Source organism: Lycorma delicatula, chromosome 1 (genome assembly GCF_047948215.1).
Source record: "Lycorma delicatula isolate Av1 chromosome 1, ASM4794821v1, whole genome shotgun sequence".
Lineage (NCBI taxonomy): Eukaryota > Metazoa > Arthropoda > Insecta > Hemiptera > Fulgoridae > Lycorma > Lycorma delicatula.
The window spans coordinates 353,973,201-353,989,025 of NC_134455.1; the positions used below are offsets into that span (position 1 = coordinate 353,973,201).

General features: G+C 29.8%; 1 protein-coding gene across 2 annotated transcripts in view; it reads left to right on the forward strand.

The window, feature by feature from the left end:
- p115 (General vesicular transport factor p115) overlaps positions 1-15,825 on the forward strand; it is a 119,000-nt gene that overhangs the window by 82,720 nt on the left and 20,455 nt on the right. For both annotated transcript variants that reach the window (XM_075382525.1, XM_075382524.1), the window contains exon 14: positions 14,606-14,722. In XM_075382525.1, the coding sequence (XP_075238640.1) occupies positions 14,606-14,722 (117 nt within the window). The remainder of the gene's footprint in view (positions 1-14,605; positions 14,723-15,825) is intronic.

Genomic DNA, 15,825 nt, shown 5'->3' on the forward strand with positions numbered 1-15,825 from the left:
GTATCTGATTGCCTCCCTTCATAGTGTTATGCTACCCTCTTGTGAAAAAAATTTCAAAAAATTACAGTATGTTAAAGAGATTTAACAGATTCTGACAAAAAAACCATTACGATTGGATATTTTTTATGCCTGTAACAACAAAAAAAGTACAAAAATTATGATAATTTAATTGCAGAATTTTTTTGCGCATTTCTACTGCGTTTTTATTAACGAAATTTTGTTGCTTTGTGTTTATGAAACATAGTTTGCTGATTTAAAAAATAATACTTTCAAGCAAATCGGTTGAAAATTGGGCAAAATATGATGAAAAACCCGTGTCATAAATCACAGATTAGTAACATATGGTAGTATAAGTGAAAGTAGATTCAGAAAACTACGTTTTATAAAAATCCCCATCACTCAAAAGGCTATTCAGATTGACAAAAAACCATTTTTACTGTTTACTGTTATTCATTACGAATCGATATGTGTTACATGTTTACCGATATCATTTGTCTGAAAAGATATTTATAGACCTCAAGTAAAAGTGACGTATTTATGACCACAAATTCCTTCTTTTTTTTTGTGTGCCGTATATCATAATTTATTATGTGTTTCAATACATCGATATGTTGCTAGTAAGATAAGCTATTTTTGTAAATAATAAATAAATTCGTAACACTCATAACAATTATAATACAAAAGTCACACACACACACACACACACAAGCACATTTCTGAGAAAAAATGGTCATATTCTTTCTGTTCTAAATAAAACATTTTACATCGTATAAACGTTGTTCAAATTGTGTAATAAAACTGATTCCTTTGTGAATATAAAAAAAATAACCGACTTAGATGCCATATAAAATGATTTTGTAACAGTGTTTTAAAGCTGACGCCATAGGTAACCAGTTCCAAGGCTACATGATCTGAAAAGGTTAATATCTCCAAAGGCATCTTTTTCCAAAAAGATGAAGTACAATTCGACTAGTGGAGCCTATATCAGATCTGGCCATACGGTCAATGGTCAGTTTACCAAAATAGGGTTCAATCGCACAAATACATCCAGATTTTGCTTTACTCAATACAAAGATTTTTATGCCCCATCTTATTGGCTTGTCTTTGTTGTCGACTTTGAACTGGATTTTTCCCTTAAATCTAACTGTGCTCTCATCTACACTTACGTGATTGTTAGGAATATAATATTCCCTGAATTTATTGTCGAGATAGAGGACAACATTACGAACCTTTCCAGACAGTCAGTATGCCGTCTACTGGTCCAGAAGGAGGTGGACCAACATGAAGGTTCCAAAATATTTGGGAAAACCTCTCTTTACTGAAAATGTCCTTATAAAAAGGTTGTTCATCGACCAGTTTGTTGAGAAGTAGTCGTCTATTTCAGGTTTTTCGTTCATCCCCATGTTTATAATTATTCCCATAAATGCTTTCATCTCTTCAATACTGATATCTTCCCAAGACCACCACATCAATTTTTTTTGGAGGGGTGTATTTTTTCATGGGCATACCTATTGGTTTCATTGGTTATTTCAGTAAATAAAGTATCTGTGAAGAATAGTTGAAAGAATTGTAAAGGGGTTTGTAGAATTTCACCAATTGGTGGCTTAAATTGACTAACCTGTGACCATTTATACTTTTGGAATCTTGATCGCCTTCCTCCTATTCTTTCCAATCAGAACCAGAATCATTTGTGTTATCGCTGTTTGTCTCTTCTTCCTCCACTTCATCTTCAAAAGTATCCACACTGTTGTCAATAATGTCTATATTATTGTCCAATATATCGCCTTCGGCTTTATTGTCAATTCCTCACATGCATCTGATTGTATATCACTTTCATGATCAGAATTGACTAGAAAATCTTCATCACTGTCTGATGCACACGATAACTCTCTCACAGTATCAGATAGTAGATCAAAATCGCTATTCATTCTTAGGTTAAAATATTTACAGTAAAAAATCACTTAAATATATATACACTTATGTAAAAAAAACAAAAATAAAACGATTTAAATTCTTCACCAATGTATATACAATAATGATGCTCAACCAGAAACACGTAATCTTTATTTGGCGCTCGTTTTACAATCATATGGTTATTTAGATCACTTTCTACTCCATAGGTTGCAGCACATACCAGACATTGTACCAAGTAGATTTATAACAGCTGAAATTTAAAAACATATTTATAAATGCTGTTTATTTTCGTGGCCAGCACCGGTGGCCTCCTGAGCGTTCGAGTAATTTAATGTTGGCCAGCCCTGTTGGCCATCTGAGCTATGAGCGCCTATGCATGAAAAATAATTCTGAGTTGCGGCATAAATGACTGCAGCCAGCAGTGCTGGCTACCCGATCTGTGCGTCCAACCTATAGTAATGGTTACTGAGCGCAAAGAGTTAAGTTTCTAATAACTCTATCTTTGGTTTCTGATATGTCAACTGCAGGCTTATTAAATTAATTCTCTAGGTATGCAAAACTGAATTTATCTATCTATCTATCTAGGCAAAATTATTTTTATGACTAAAGAATTTACTCACATGTTGTGAAGAAATAGAAAATATAATGCAAATAAAATCTTAAATTTCTTGAAGAAATTTAAGTAGTAATGTATTTTTATTTCTAAATGCTTTTCGTTTAATTAAATCTTTAAACCCACTTTTAATTCTAATTACAAACTTATCTAAAAATAGTTTTAAGATTTTTAGAAATGTATTGTAGTTGTTAGTTGTGAATAGTTTTATTCAGATTTGTCAGATTTACCTTAATGAGTTACATATGCAAATTAACCTTCTGCCTGCTGTAGAATTGCATCTGAGGTGTGACTACAGCTAACAAGTTTTTAAACTGCTTCAAATTAGCAGATGTCACAAGCTTGTTACAGTGCATTTCAGTAACTTAATTTTAAGGTCAGTTGTTAATTTTTGTCTCAACAAAGCAAAAAAGGAAGTGCATTAATGTAGATGATTTATATTCTTTACTTTTTTATTGATTTTTTTTTTTACTTTGAGAGATGGATCCTATTTAAAGGTATTTTAACTATTCCATGGTATGAGGATAACCAGAGGTGATACTTTTACACACTAAGGCTGATCAACCCTGATAGAGTGCAGTTAATGTCATTCCAAGGATCTTTTAAACTACTTTCCATATTAATAGAAATTTTTAACTTTAATTCTTATCAATTTAATTAGCAGATTTTCTATGTTACTCTTACCTACATATTAGCGTTATTCTCTTTTATATGATTATATCTAGTTATCTAGTTTATCAAATCTGTTTGTTTGGGCATGGCAAGATGTACTAACTTGTCCACAAAATATTTTTTCATGAAAATTTAGGTATTTTGCTGAATTGATGGCGGTTATCATTTAATAGTACCAGTTGAAAAATCAACTTAACAATAATTGTTAAAATTACATTGCATGTAAGTTATTACAGTATATTTTTTATTGTTGGAAAAGTAATTTTGCATGCAAAGACCAGTAAATAATATAAGTGCTCCAACTGACTTCATTTTTTAAAAAAAACATTTTTCTTTAAAATAATTTATTCGCATAGTCATTATTTTTTTATCATCTCCAAAAAAAAATATATATATATATGTGTGTGTGTGTGTGTGTGTGTGTGTGTGTGTGTGTGTGTGTGTGTGTGTGTGTGTGTGTGTGTGTGTGTGTGTGCATGCATGGATGTGTGTATATAAATTTTTTTAAAATTTATTAAATAAACCACCTAGTACAGAATATTGAGATAAGACATATCTTACCTTATAAAACATGAAAGTACTTTAGTGGGATCCTATATCCTCAGTATGATTGAATTTCTTTACTGCATAATAAAAATCCAAAAATAAAAAAATTAAATAATGAAAACAACATATTAATTTATACGAGTGCTGTGTTATATTTTGCAGTTTTTATAAGACTATGGTTATCAAATTGAAATTTTACTTGTATTTATATATGTAATATGTTTCTAATATATTTAATTTTATGTCATCTTTATTAATTTATAATATTTATAAATTTGTGGTAATATCATAAATATAATGTTTATTAATTTACCCATATAATGTTTATTGTTTTACCCATCGGGTTGGTGTAGTGGTGAGCTCATTGCAAATCAGCTGATTTCAAAGTTGAGAGTTCTAAGGTTCAAATCCTAGTAAAGGCAGTTTTTTTTATGTGGATTTGAATACTAGATTGTGGATACCGGTGTTCTTTGGTGATTGGGTTTCAGTTAACCACACACGTCAGGAATGGTTGACCTGAGACTGTACAAGACTACACTTCATTTACATTAATACATATCATCCTCATTCATCCATTGAAGTAATTCCTTATGGTGGTTCTGGAGACTAAAAACAGAAAAAAAAATAGGAAAGAAGGATGGTCTGTCATATTAGATAAATGTAAATATTATTTTTGTAATTTATGTAATGTTCAAGAAATCTAGTGTTAAAGGATGTATTTGTTTTTCCTATATAAATACCAACACATCCGTAATTTTATACTTTCCACACAGATTGTATATTTTATTATTATTTATGTTTTTTAAATATATTGTTATGTGTTTATTAGATTTGTATACTGGTTTGAATATTTCTTTATTGTAACCTTTAGTAATTTTTTCAATAGTATTATTAATGTATAAACTTTATCATACTTTTTTACTCTTTTGTTTTTTATTGTGTACTGGTTGTAAGGTAGTTATTTTGTTATTGTGTTTTGATAGTTGTTTTTTACTTCCTTGTATGAAGTGATCACGAAAATGAAAAATTTCGGTTTTGAGATTTCAACAGGAATATCTATTTTGACCATCCTTGAATCCATTTTGATTAGTTTCGGCATGACGTCTGTATGTACGTATGTATGTATCTTGCATAACTCAAAAATGATTAGCTATCGGATGTTGAAATTTTGGATTTAGGACAGTTATAACATCTAGTTGTGCACCTCTCCTTTTGAATGCAATCAACTGAACCAAAAGTGTCAAAAAAAGGCCAAAATCACAAAAACTTTGGACTTTTTCCTTAACTGTAGTAATAAGCTTTTATTAAGAGCTTTTCAACGATATGTCATAGGTGGTACTTATTTTCGTTGGTTCCAGAGTTATAGCCAAATAAAATTTTAATTAATGAGATATTGGGATGTTACATGGGAAAGGCACATCAGTTCAAATCAGACTTCATCTCCTTTTTTTAACTTTTTTTTTTTTTAATTTAAATATATTGATTTATTAATAATTATTAATCTTTCATTGAAAAAACACAATTTATGATGAATAATAATTCAGTAACAAAAAAAAAAAGAAAAAAATATCAGAAGTTTTTAATGAAAAAAAAATTTTTTATGTACTTTTAATTTTAAAAAAATGTATAAATGTAATTTAATAGGCGTACAAGGAAAGTCATGTGTTGTCCACATTAGAATTTTTATAAATATTATTAATTAAAGAAGTATCATATCCATTTTTAACTGCTATATGTTTTTTGATGTTTATTTCATTATTTGACTTTTCTTTGCTATTATGTGTGAATTTGATTGTTCTATTAATCATATTTGTATAAGTGTTTAATGCGACCAGGGGTGATTTGATTTTTTACAAATTGTTATATTTTTAAATGTAGGTTTTCTGTATACTGATCTTCCAATTCTGTTGTCATTGTTTATTTCAGTGTTGACATCTGAATAATTTAACATTCAATTATTATCTATTTTAAATGTGAATGTTAAATTTTCATTTTTTTAATATTATTAGATTTTCATTGATTATTACTGACCGGGTTATATATAATGAGAATATCAACATATCTTTTCCATATTAAAACTTTATGTGTACGAATGATGCCATTGTACTAATTTACTCTCAAAATCCTGTAAATATATTTTTGACATAATTGCTGGTAGATTATTTTTTTGTGTGTAATAAGAAATATTATATATTAAAAAAATCCCTTTCAGCATGCTGGAAGGCGGAGGTAGATTTCACCGGTGCTAAGTAGGGGATAAAAAAGATTTCCATGTTAAAGTTAAGAAAAACTTCAAATTTACTCAATTCGACAATGGTTGCATTTGAAAAAAGTTTCACATGTTTAGCATACGACAAGCCTCATCTTCTTTCAATTCAGTAACATTTTGGTCATTCCTTGCCATAAGGGTTGGTCATATCAATAATTGTTTCAAACAAAAGTTTTAGGTAATATTTCAAGGACTAACAACCACTTTAAACCGATTCGATAATGTGCTTATTAAGGGAGATATGATTTTTTTGTCTTCAAAACCCCATTTTTTCCGCCCTCTGGGCCAGTGGTTAGTGATATCAAAAAACTTTACTTAAATAAATTTTAGGCCCTTATCCAAAGAATAATAGGAATGTTAAATGAATTTGATACTTTGCTTAATAAGAAAGTTATATGATATTTTTTTTTTTTTTTAAAAAAGCCTCTATTTCCACCACTACGGTCTGATTTTGGCCATTAACAAACTTAACTGAGATTTTGGGCCAATTTATTTTTAAGGAACAATTTGAAAGTGATTGGCACAAAATTACAGTAGTTATCGTATCCACAAGAAAGTGAAATATATATATATGTGTGTATACATAAAATTTTATGAAATGCGAAGATATGTCAAAATTTTCCAGAAGTCGAATCATGGTACATTACAACAGGTAGCTTCCTTATGAAATCTACCTAAAATATCTTACTTATGGTAAGGTAACAAACATGGCATGTTTAGAAATAAATTGCTTTACTTGTTTATATATATATATATTATATTGTTCATTATGTATATAAATATTTATTATTATTATCTTCTATGACCACATAGGATCACTTTAGTCAGTCCGTTATCCAAGTCTGTTCAGGCCTTGCGGTCCTCTGAGAATCTTTCTGTATGTTCCAATTTTTTTGCCCTTTCTGATGTTGAAAATGTGTTGGTGTTGTGAGTTTTTTCTTGTGAGTGTGAGTGTTTTTGTTCCTGATTTTCTTGTTTAATTTTATCTTATCTGTGGTGTCTTCTGGTGTAAGGTAAATTTCCTTTAGATCCTCACTTATTTCTCTGATCCATCTGCATCCTTCCTTGGTGTTTTTTGAGCTGAGATTATACTGTACTAGCTATTTCTGAAGTCTTAAATCTTGCATTCTCATTATATGTCTAAAGAATCCTAGTCTCTTCGTACGCACGTTATCAGTGATGGGTTCTAATTCTTTGTACATAACTTTGTTGGGCACAATCTACCACTGCCCATCTTTCTGGTACTTTTTATTGATGCAGGTTCTTCCAATTCTTTTTTTGATTTTCTGGACTCTGTCTATCTTTGATTGTTCATTCAAGTGAAGGGTGTTTCTGCTGCATAAGTGGCTTCTGGTTCTATAACTGTGTTGTAGTATTATTTTTGTGTTTCTTGACAGGCATTTTTTATTGTAAGTGTACCAGGTTAATTTTTGAGCTTCACCTAGTTTGTTTGTTTTTATTTGGATCAAGATTTTTTCATTTAGGTTGTATTATTTCTCCGAGGTATTTAAATTGGGTTGATTTTAATATTGTTTATGTTTACTTCTTTTTATCATGTTAGTTTTTGGAGCATAAATTCTGTATTTTCAAATGATATTTTGAGATCAGTTTTATTTTCAATGTTTTGAAGTTCTAATAATTTTCATTTAGCTTTGTTGATGTCGTTTGCTAGCAGTGCCAAGTCATCAGCGAAACCAAAACAGTTTTATTATTCTATTTTTACTTTCGGGGGAAATTTTTGAGCCATTTCCTCATTACTATTTCTAGAGCATAGTTGAATAATATCCATCACCTTGGCGCAGTCCTGTTTCTCAAATGGTTTCAAGAGCTCGCCTCTGAATTTTACCTTTGACTTAATGACTGTGAGGGCCAGTTCTATTATGTTTATTAATTTGGTATCTAGTCTTAGAGTTTGTAGTAGGGATTCTCTGTGGATGCTGTCATAAGCTTTCTTGAAATCTACAAATGTTATTACCATGTCTGTTTTTTTTCCTGTTGTAATCCATTATTAGCTTGAGATGTATGATCTGGTTTGGATAGCTTCTTCAGAGTCTGATACCTCCCTGGTATTCTCCTAGTACTTTCTCAAGTTGTGAACTGATCCTATTGAGCATGATTCTTGAAAGATATTTTGTATGTTGTATCAAGTAGTGAGAAAAACCGTTGTTATTGTTAGGCTCTGTTTTGTCCCCTTGTTGGTGTAGCGGTTGGATGAGGACTGTCATCCAGTATTCTGGTGAACTTCTTTGATCCAAATATTGACAAGCTATTGATGAAGGGCAATTTTTGTTGATCTTCCTGCATATTTTCAGATGTCTACAAAAGTCTGATCTTCTCCCGCCTGCTTTGTAATTCTTCATCTCACCCAGTTCTTGGTAGAATATTTTTATTGTGGGAGGGCTGATATTTTCTGATGGTGTTGTTATTGGGGGTGTTGGTGTTGAAGTTTAGAAGTTCTGTCAGTTCTTTGCAATTTAGTACTTTTTATTAATATTTTACGTAGGATTTCTGCATTTTCTTTATTGTTATGGGCTCATTTACCATCTAAATTCTTTATTAGTAGGGTTGCAGGTTCGTATTTCTTGACCTGATTTTTGAAGGTTTTGTATTAGCCTCATGACTATTTTATTGAATTTGTCTTCTATTGACTTCAATCTGTCTTTGTGGTGTTGTCTTTTTATTCTCAGTATATGAAGATATATCTGACAAAGACAAAAGTCATGGAATTTCTGGGGAAAGTTTCCTGTTAGATCAAAAATCATTCTAGGAGATAAGATTCTTGAACAGGAGTCTCATTTTAATTACCTAGGCTGGGATATTACTTATGAGAATGATAAAGATTGCGATAAGAAGATCTCTAGATTTCAAGCCATTTGTGGAACAATAAGCACTGCACAGGAAGGTGCTGAATGAGACTCAAATGAAGTTTTATAAAGTGATGGCTGTTCCTACTTTGCTGTATGGCTCTGAGGGTTGGTTTTTTTATCAAAGAGACAGCTAAGTAAAATTCAGGCAGCGGATATGAGATACCTGCATTCGGTAAAGGAGTACACTAGACAAGATCGTTTTAGGAATGTCGATATCAGAAGAGATTTAAATGTTTTACCCTTGTGTGACACAATAGTAGAGAACGGTTGGAAGAATCGTAGATGGAAGGTTCCCCAAGGAAATAATACACTATTGACTGAAAGGCAAAAGAAGTGTGGGATGGCCAAGAAAGTCCAAGTAACCCTTTGAAACCAGAACAGGTGAATCGCCTATACCGTGATGGAAGATGAAGAAGAAGAAGAAGATATATCAAATATATTTATAAGCACATTATTAATATATAAATGTTTCTTTGATGTTAAACTTCCACCATAACACTTTTGCTAATAATTTTTTTTTGCGATGGGTAATATTGTGCATCAAAAGTGTTTTAAAACAGTATCCTGTAGAATTTTATTCTTTAAAATCCACTGTTGTAAATTCAGAATTAACGTTGTAAAAATACTTTTATTCATATAAAATAACTTTTTTTCTTTAATAAAACTGTTATTTTCTGCCAACAGTTAGTTAAAAACATGCATACATGTGTATTATGCGTTAGTTTTCAAAAATGTGTGAGATCTTTAGCTTAATGAGAATTAATACTTTGGTTTTATTGTAATGCCTTGCAAAGGACAGACACATTTTGAGTGTCAGACTACAAGCTTTGAAACCTAGTTGTCATTATCAGATATTGGAATGAAACAATTTCATGATCACACAGTGATGCTAAAAGATGAATGTTAGATTAGTAATCTTTTGATAAGATGTATATGTGGAAAAATATAACAGGTAGTCTAAAAGGTAGTGAGCTTTTTGTGCATGCGATACTGTTAGCACTCCCAATCTCAGAATTCATGAGTTGCAGTGGGTTAGGTCAAATGTCATTTGACAGCTGGCAGTTGAAGCTAGTAGATGTGCAAAAAGTGTTGAAATTCTTTCACTCAGACATAAGATATTGCGCCTTGAAGATGAGTGAACTTTCTGCAAAACTGCGCTACATTTCAATTTTGTGTTAAAGGCGCAAATGCTGCACAGGCCTGTTAAGAAATTTGTGCTGTTGAAGGACAAAATTTGTTATGAAAAGCAACAGCCTAAATATGTGGTTCAGTTGCTTAAATTCTGGAAATTTTGATATCCAAGTTGTTCCTCGCAGTGGGTGACTAATCACAGAAAAAGTGAATAATATTCTGGCAAAAATCATGTATGCAGTCTTAACATTGCAAATGACCTAAATATTCATTACCAAACAGTGTTAAACTATTTGGAGAAAACTGACTACAAAAAGAAGCTTGATGGTTTGGGTGCCACATGATTTGACTCAGAAAAATTTACTCAAATTCCTATCTGCGAATCTCTACCTAAACATAACAAAATTGAGCCATTTCTAAAATGGTTGATCACGAGTGATGAAAATTATTTAACTTATGACAACACTGTGTGAAAAAAGATCATTGTCAAAGTGAGGAGAAGCTCCACTGTCTGTGGCAAAGCCCACACTGGTGCCCAGGAACGTTATGCTGTGGGTTTGGTGGGATTGGAAAGGAATCCTGCATCAGAAGCTGCTGCTGTCAGGCGGAACAATAGACTCAGACCTGTACTGTCTACAGTTAGTGTGTTTGCACCTAGCAATTCAAAAGAAATGGCCTGAACTGGTTAACAGAAAGGGTGTTGTATACCATGCTGACAACACCAGACTACATCTTAATGACCCGTCAGAGATTGAGAAAACTTGACTGGGAGGTTTTAATTCATCTACCATGTAGCCTGGATTTGGTAGTATGAGATTATCATTTGTTTCACTATCTAAAGAATTCCCTGAATGGTGTTAAGTTAGTTTCAAAAGAGACCTGTGAAAACCGAGTCTCAATTGTTTGACCAGGAACCACAGATGCTCTATAGCAACAGGATTGTGGTGTTATCGGAAAAATGATAGTAGGGCATAAAAAACAAAAAAAAAAATGGTGCATATGTTTCATAATGTTATTTATAATATTTTTGTTTCATAATGTTATGTTATAGTCCCATAATGTTATTTTCCAATAAAAAAATGTATTCTCAATTTTGGTCTCCAAAGGCTCGATACTTTTTGACAACCTGATATGTAAATTGATGGTGACATATCTTATTAAGTTCCTTGAACTTCTCCTGAAAAGGAATATTTTTTTCATCATGTGATCATTTAGTATCCCTCAATTTTAAATAAACCTGTATTCTGATATTATTTTTGTAGAATCATATTTTTTCTTTTCTACTTTTGTTGGAAGATTTTGCTTATTATTTACTCAGTGAGTGTAATATTTAAAATTTGAAAAAAAATTTTTTTTATTAATGATTGTAATTCAGTGAGTATATTCCAGTTGGTGAATTATGCTCAGACATTAAATTAAATGTAAGTTGCATTGATTTGGGTGCTAAAATGATATCTAAACCATTGGTAGATGATATATACCTTTTTTATTATCATATTACATTACCTGACATCAGTGCTATGTGAATCTAGGGAAGTGATCCAATTTTACATTAGATTTGACCAAGTTTAATATTAAAAATCAAATTTAATGTTAACTTGGTTAGTCTGTAGTTGTTTTTATACATTTACATTTTTCATGTGAAATTTTAATCAAGATATTCCTTGATTAAAAACTCTATCAATTTAAAAAAAAAATATATATATAGTTTTGATATTTAAATATACAGTATTTTTTGTTGTAATTGGATTCAGATTTAGAGTTTATATTCTGAAGAGTAATTTTTTCAGATTATTTCTTATTATTGGTGTAAGTTATCTCTCATTGATATTTTTATTTCTTTTTTATATAGCTTTATGGTAAACTATTATTTTATGCATTCTTATTTGCAATTTTTAAATTGTATTCTGTTTATTTGTCTAGTCTATTTTTATTTTTATTGGTATATGGGGAAGCTCCTCTATGTATCATGTTTTTTTAACCATTTTTTTTGTGTATCCAAGAGTGAATGAATCAAAATGCTGTGGGAACTGCATTTATTGATAATAGGTTTTTGTTGTACAGCTGTTTTAATTTTATTATTGTTTACTATTTAAATTTTTATTTCTTGGTAATGTTTAGTAGTTTAATTTATTTCATTTACATGTAAATGTTAATTTCTGTTTGGTCAAACATTTTATATTTTTATTATATATTAATGTTAAAGGCTTCATTATTAAGTCGTATCTTTTATATAATTTATCCATGCAAGATGTGATGTGATGAAAAATTATTATTTTTATTCCTAATGTATAGATTGCAATCTGTTCAACTAATGAACAAAATACATAGGTATCCACTGAGTAGTATTCAGATCCATATAAAAGCCACTAACCTTTAATAGGATTTGAACCTCAGAACTTCGACTTAGAAAATCAGCTGTAAAACAAGTGATTTGTGACAAGTTTACCACTAAACCAGCCTGGTGAGCTGAAAAATGTTATGAATATTATGTTTTCAAATGTGTATGAATATACATTTAATAAAATTATTGAGAGAAAAGAGCCCATTGCAACTGTGTAATTTAGATACACTTTCTTCAAATACAAAATAGTTTTGAAAATATAAATTACATATTAATGTAATATGTTATAATAGTATTTATTATGTTAGAATTTTTACATTGTTTATTTTATCTGTTTCTGGTATATCAGTTACATAATCAAAAAATATACAAAAAATATTTTACATTTTTATTGATTCTAAGATTAATTTATTAGTTAAAAGTTTTTTATATATTCTAGTCGATCAGGGCTTGCTTCACTTGTCCTTCCCATAAAGCTGTTCAACTTATAAAAACTATCAGTGTATTGCAATTTTTATATATAATTTTAAGAACAGCTAACCAAAATTCCATTTGACTTCTTCAAGCGCTTTCGGCTGTTCTGCCATCTTCAGGAGAATTTATAATTAAAATATATAAAAATGTAAAATTCACATAATCAAATTAAATACATAACAATTGATCATCATTTTGTAATGTTAAAGTCATAGGTTGAAGTAAGTAACTATGTTCGTTTTATTTATAAGAGTCTCACAATTGTTATGAAATCTATAGATTGTGGAATCAGTTTCGCCAACTTAATAATTGTTGTTTATTATTTTCTTATATAAAATTTCATCATCAAAATTAATCTGTTGGTTTATTAATTTGTTATTGTTATTATATATGTTGTATTTTTCGAGATTAACGGTATTATAATAGTTATTAGAGTAATCCAATTCTTCCATGAATTTTTTCAGATTGTATTTATGTTTAGTATCCAAAATGTGTTTTGCAAAATTTGAACGGTCTTTGTATAATTGACATGTGCTTTAGCTGTTAATATAAAGATACGATTGATAATACCAATATATCGTAATTTGCAATCTTCACATTTTTGACAATATACTGTTTGTCTGTACATTTTTAATGTACTGTATGTCTGTCTGTTTGTATTATATTTATTTCCAGTTATTAAGGTTTCAGTTGATATCTATTATTTATATAATAAAAATTTATAATAAAATCATAAATTAAACAATATATTGGTATGATTAGTATACTCTAATAACTTACAGTTAAAAACTTAGAGTTTAATAACTTAGATTACTCTAATAACTTTTATATTACCTTTGATCTTGAAAAATACCACATATATAATAAAAATATCAAATTAATAAATGAACAGATTAAATTCGATGATGACATTTTATATAACCAAATAATAAACAACAATTATTAAGTTGACTAAACTGATTCCACAGTCTATAGATTTCATAAAAATAGTGATGCTTTATATAAAACGGATGTAGTTACTTTAACTTATGACTTTAACATTACAAATTGATGATCAGTTGTGTATTTAATTTTATTCTGTGAATTTTATATTTTTATTTATTTTAATTATAATTTCCTCCTGAAGATGGCAGAATAGCCGAAAGTGCTTGAGGAAGTCAAATGGAATTTTGGTAAGCTGTTTTTAAAATTATATATAATAGTTATTTTACCAACAGTGCCATGTTTGAAAAACCTTATTGTAATTTTTTCAGAGCAACAGTTTGGTCAGTACAGGACTTGAAACGTTGAGTGATCTGAAGAATGCAGGTTTCAAAATAGTCGGCCTCCATCTTAAATATAGTAGTTATAGCTGGTTACTTGTCCTTCATACAAATAAAAATGTATTTTGCCCGATCTTAGAATTATCTGACAAATAACCTGGTAGGAGTTGGTTTGCCTTATGAGGTTTATTTTTACTCTTTAATTTTTTCTCTTTTTTTTTTAATAAAATAAAATAGTATAGTTATAAAAATATTACTGATTGCATTGGAATATTCTGTTTATGAATTTTAAATAAATTATTTAGTTTTAGAAGTACTGAGCTGAAAATGTAAATGAATGTATGTGTCTATGCATATGCATGAATTTCTTCAAGATAGTTTTGGTTTTTCCAACAAGCAACTTCCATTTCAGGACTTCTGCTATATTGTATAAATAAATATAAAAGAGTATATGCATTATGCTATAAAATAATTTTTGGTATATTTGCGTAAACATAATTTTGTTTTCTTCAGGTAAACTCAGGACATGCAATCTTTACTACACCATCTCAAGAAAATTCAAATATATTGGCTGAAGTAGAACGAATGCAGAATGAATGTAGGAAAAAAGACATTATAATTAAAAAACTGGTATGTATACGGCAAATATTTAATAAAATTAACAGATTTATTGATACATAAGTTATAACTTTCAAGTTTTTTTCTGATAAGTGTATAAATTGGTTTTGATTCATGATTAATTATGAACATCATAGAAAATATTTATACTGTAAAACTTAATCAATTTTTTTTTTCATTATTTGATATTTTTTTATAACTAATTTTTGTTGAGCAATTTACAGTTAGAATATATTCTCTAAAATATTTTTGTACACTGATGATCTTAAAAATATATATAATAGTTAAAATCATTAGGAGCATGGAGCCCTTAAATACGATACAGACTTAAGATGTAAATAGTACAGAATTGGAAATTAAAATTAAGAGGTTATCTGGGTTTTAGGTAAAGCCACTATTAAGGATATGGCTGAATGGTATATTCATGTCATTCAATTTTAAAGAATAGGAGATTTTTCATTAAGGAAGTTGGAGTTTGTTCTCAAGTAGTTCTCTAGTATGTGGAAAAAAAGCAGTTTGTTACAGCATGTTTAAGCTCTTGAATTCAGAGCATTGATCAGAATTGTGTTACTCCCATCTTGTGTAAATATAACCTGAAATGCTAAGGGTATTTGGCTGAATTGATGCTTAGTTTTGAGTAAGGTTGGTTGTTTCGTTTTGTGGTCTGTCTGTGAGTGTGTTGTGTAGTTCACATTATACAAGCTCTTTTTCCTTATTCTTGATCATTCCATCATGGTTGTGTTTTGTTGATTCAGCTAAATCCCTTTGGAACAACGTTAGGAATATGTAAACCTTTGAAATGACTGTGTTACTGGTACTTGCATGATTTTATCGAGGCTAATGTAAGTTCTGTAATCTTGGTCTGATTCAGTGGATTAATTTGTGTTAGAGCTCTAATGCTTTCCTTTTTATTGGGTGCAGCAATGAATTGAGTGGTTTGCCAACTTCGGACACAGTCTATCATTGACGAGCAGGGAGAATGAAATTATTGTTATCTATAGTTCTTGTTTTATTATTCCTTTATGATGGAGTTTTGGAGTGGTACACACCATGCTTCTTTTGCTATTAAATCATATTATAAAAACAATGACGATTATGTGACTATGGAGCAAGTG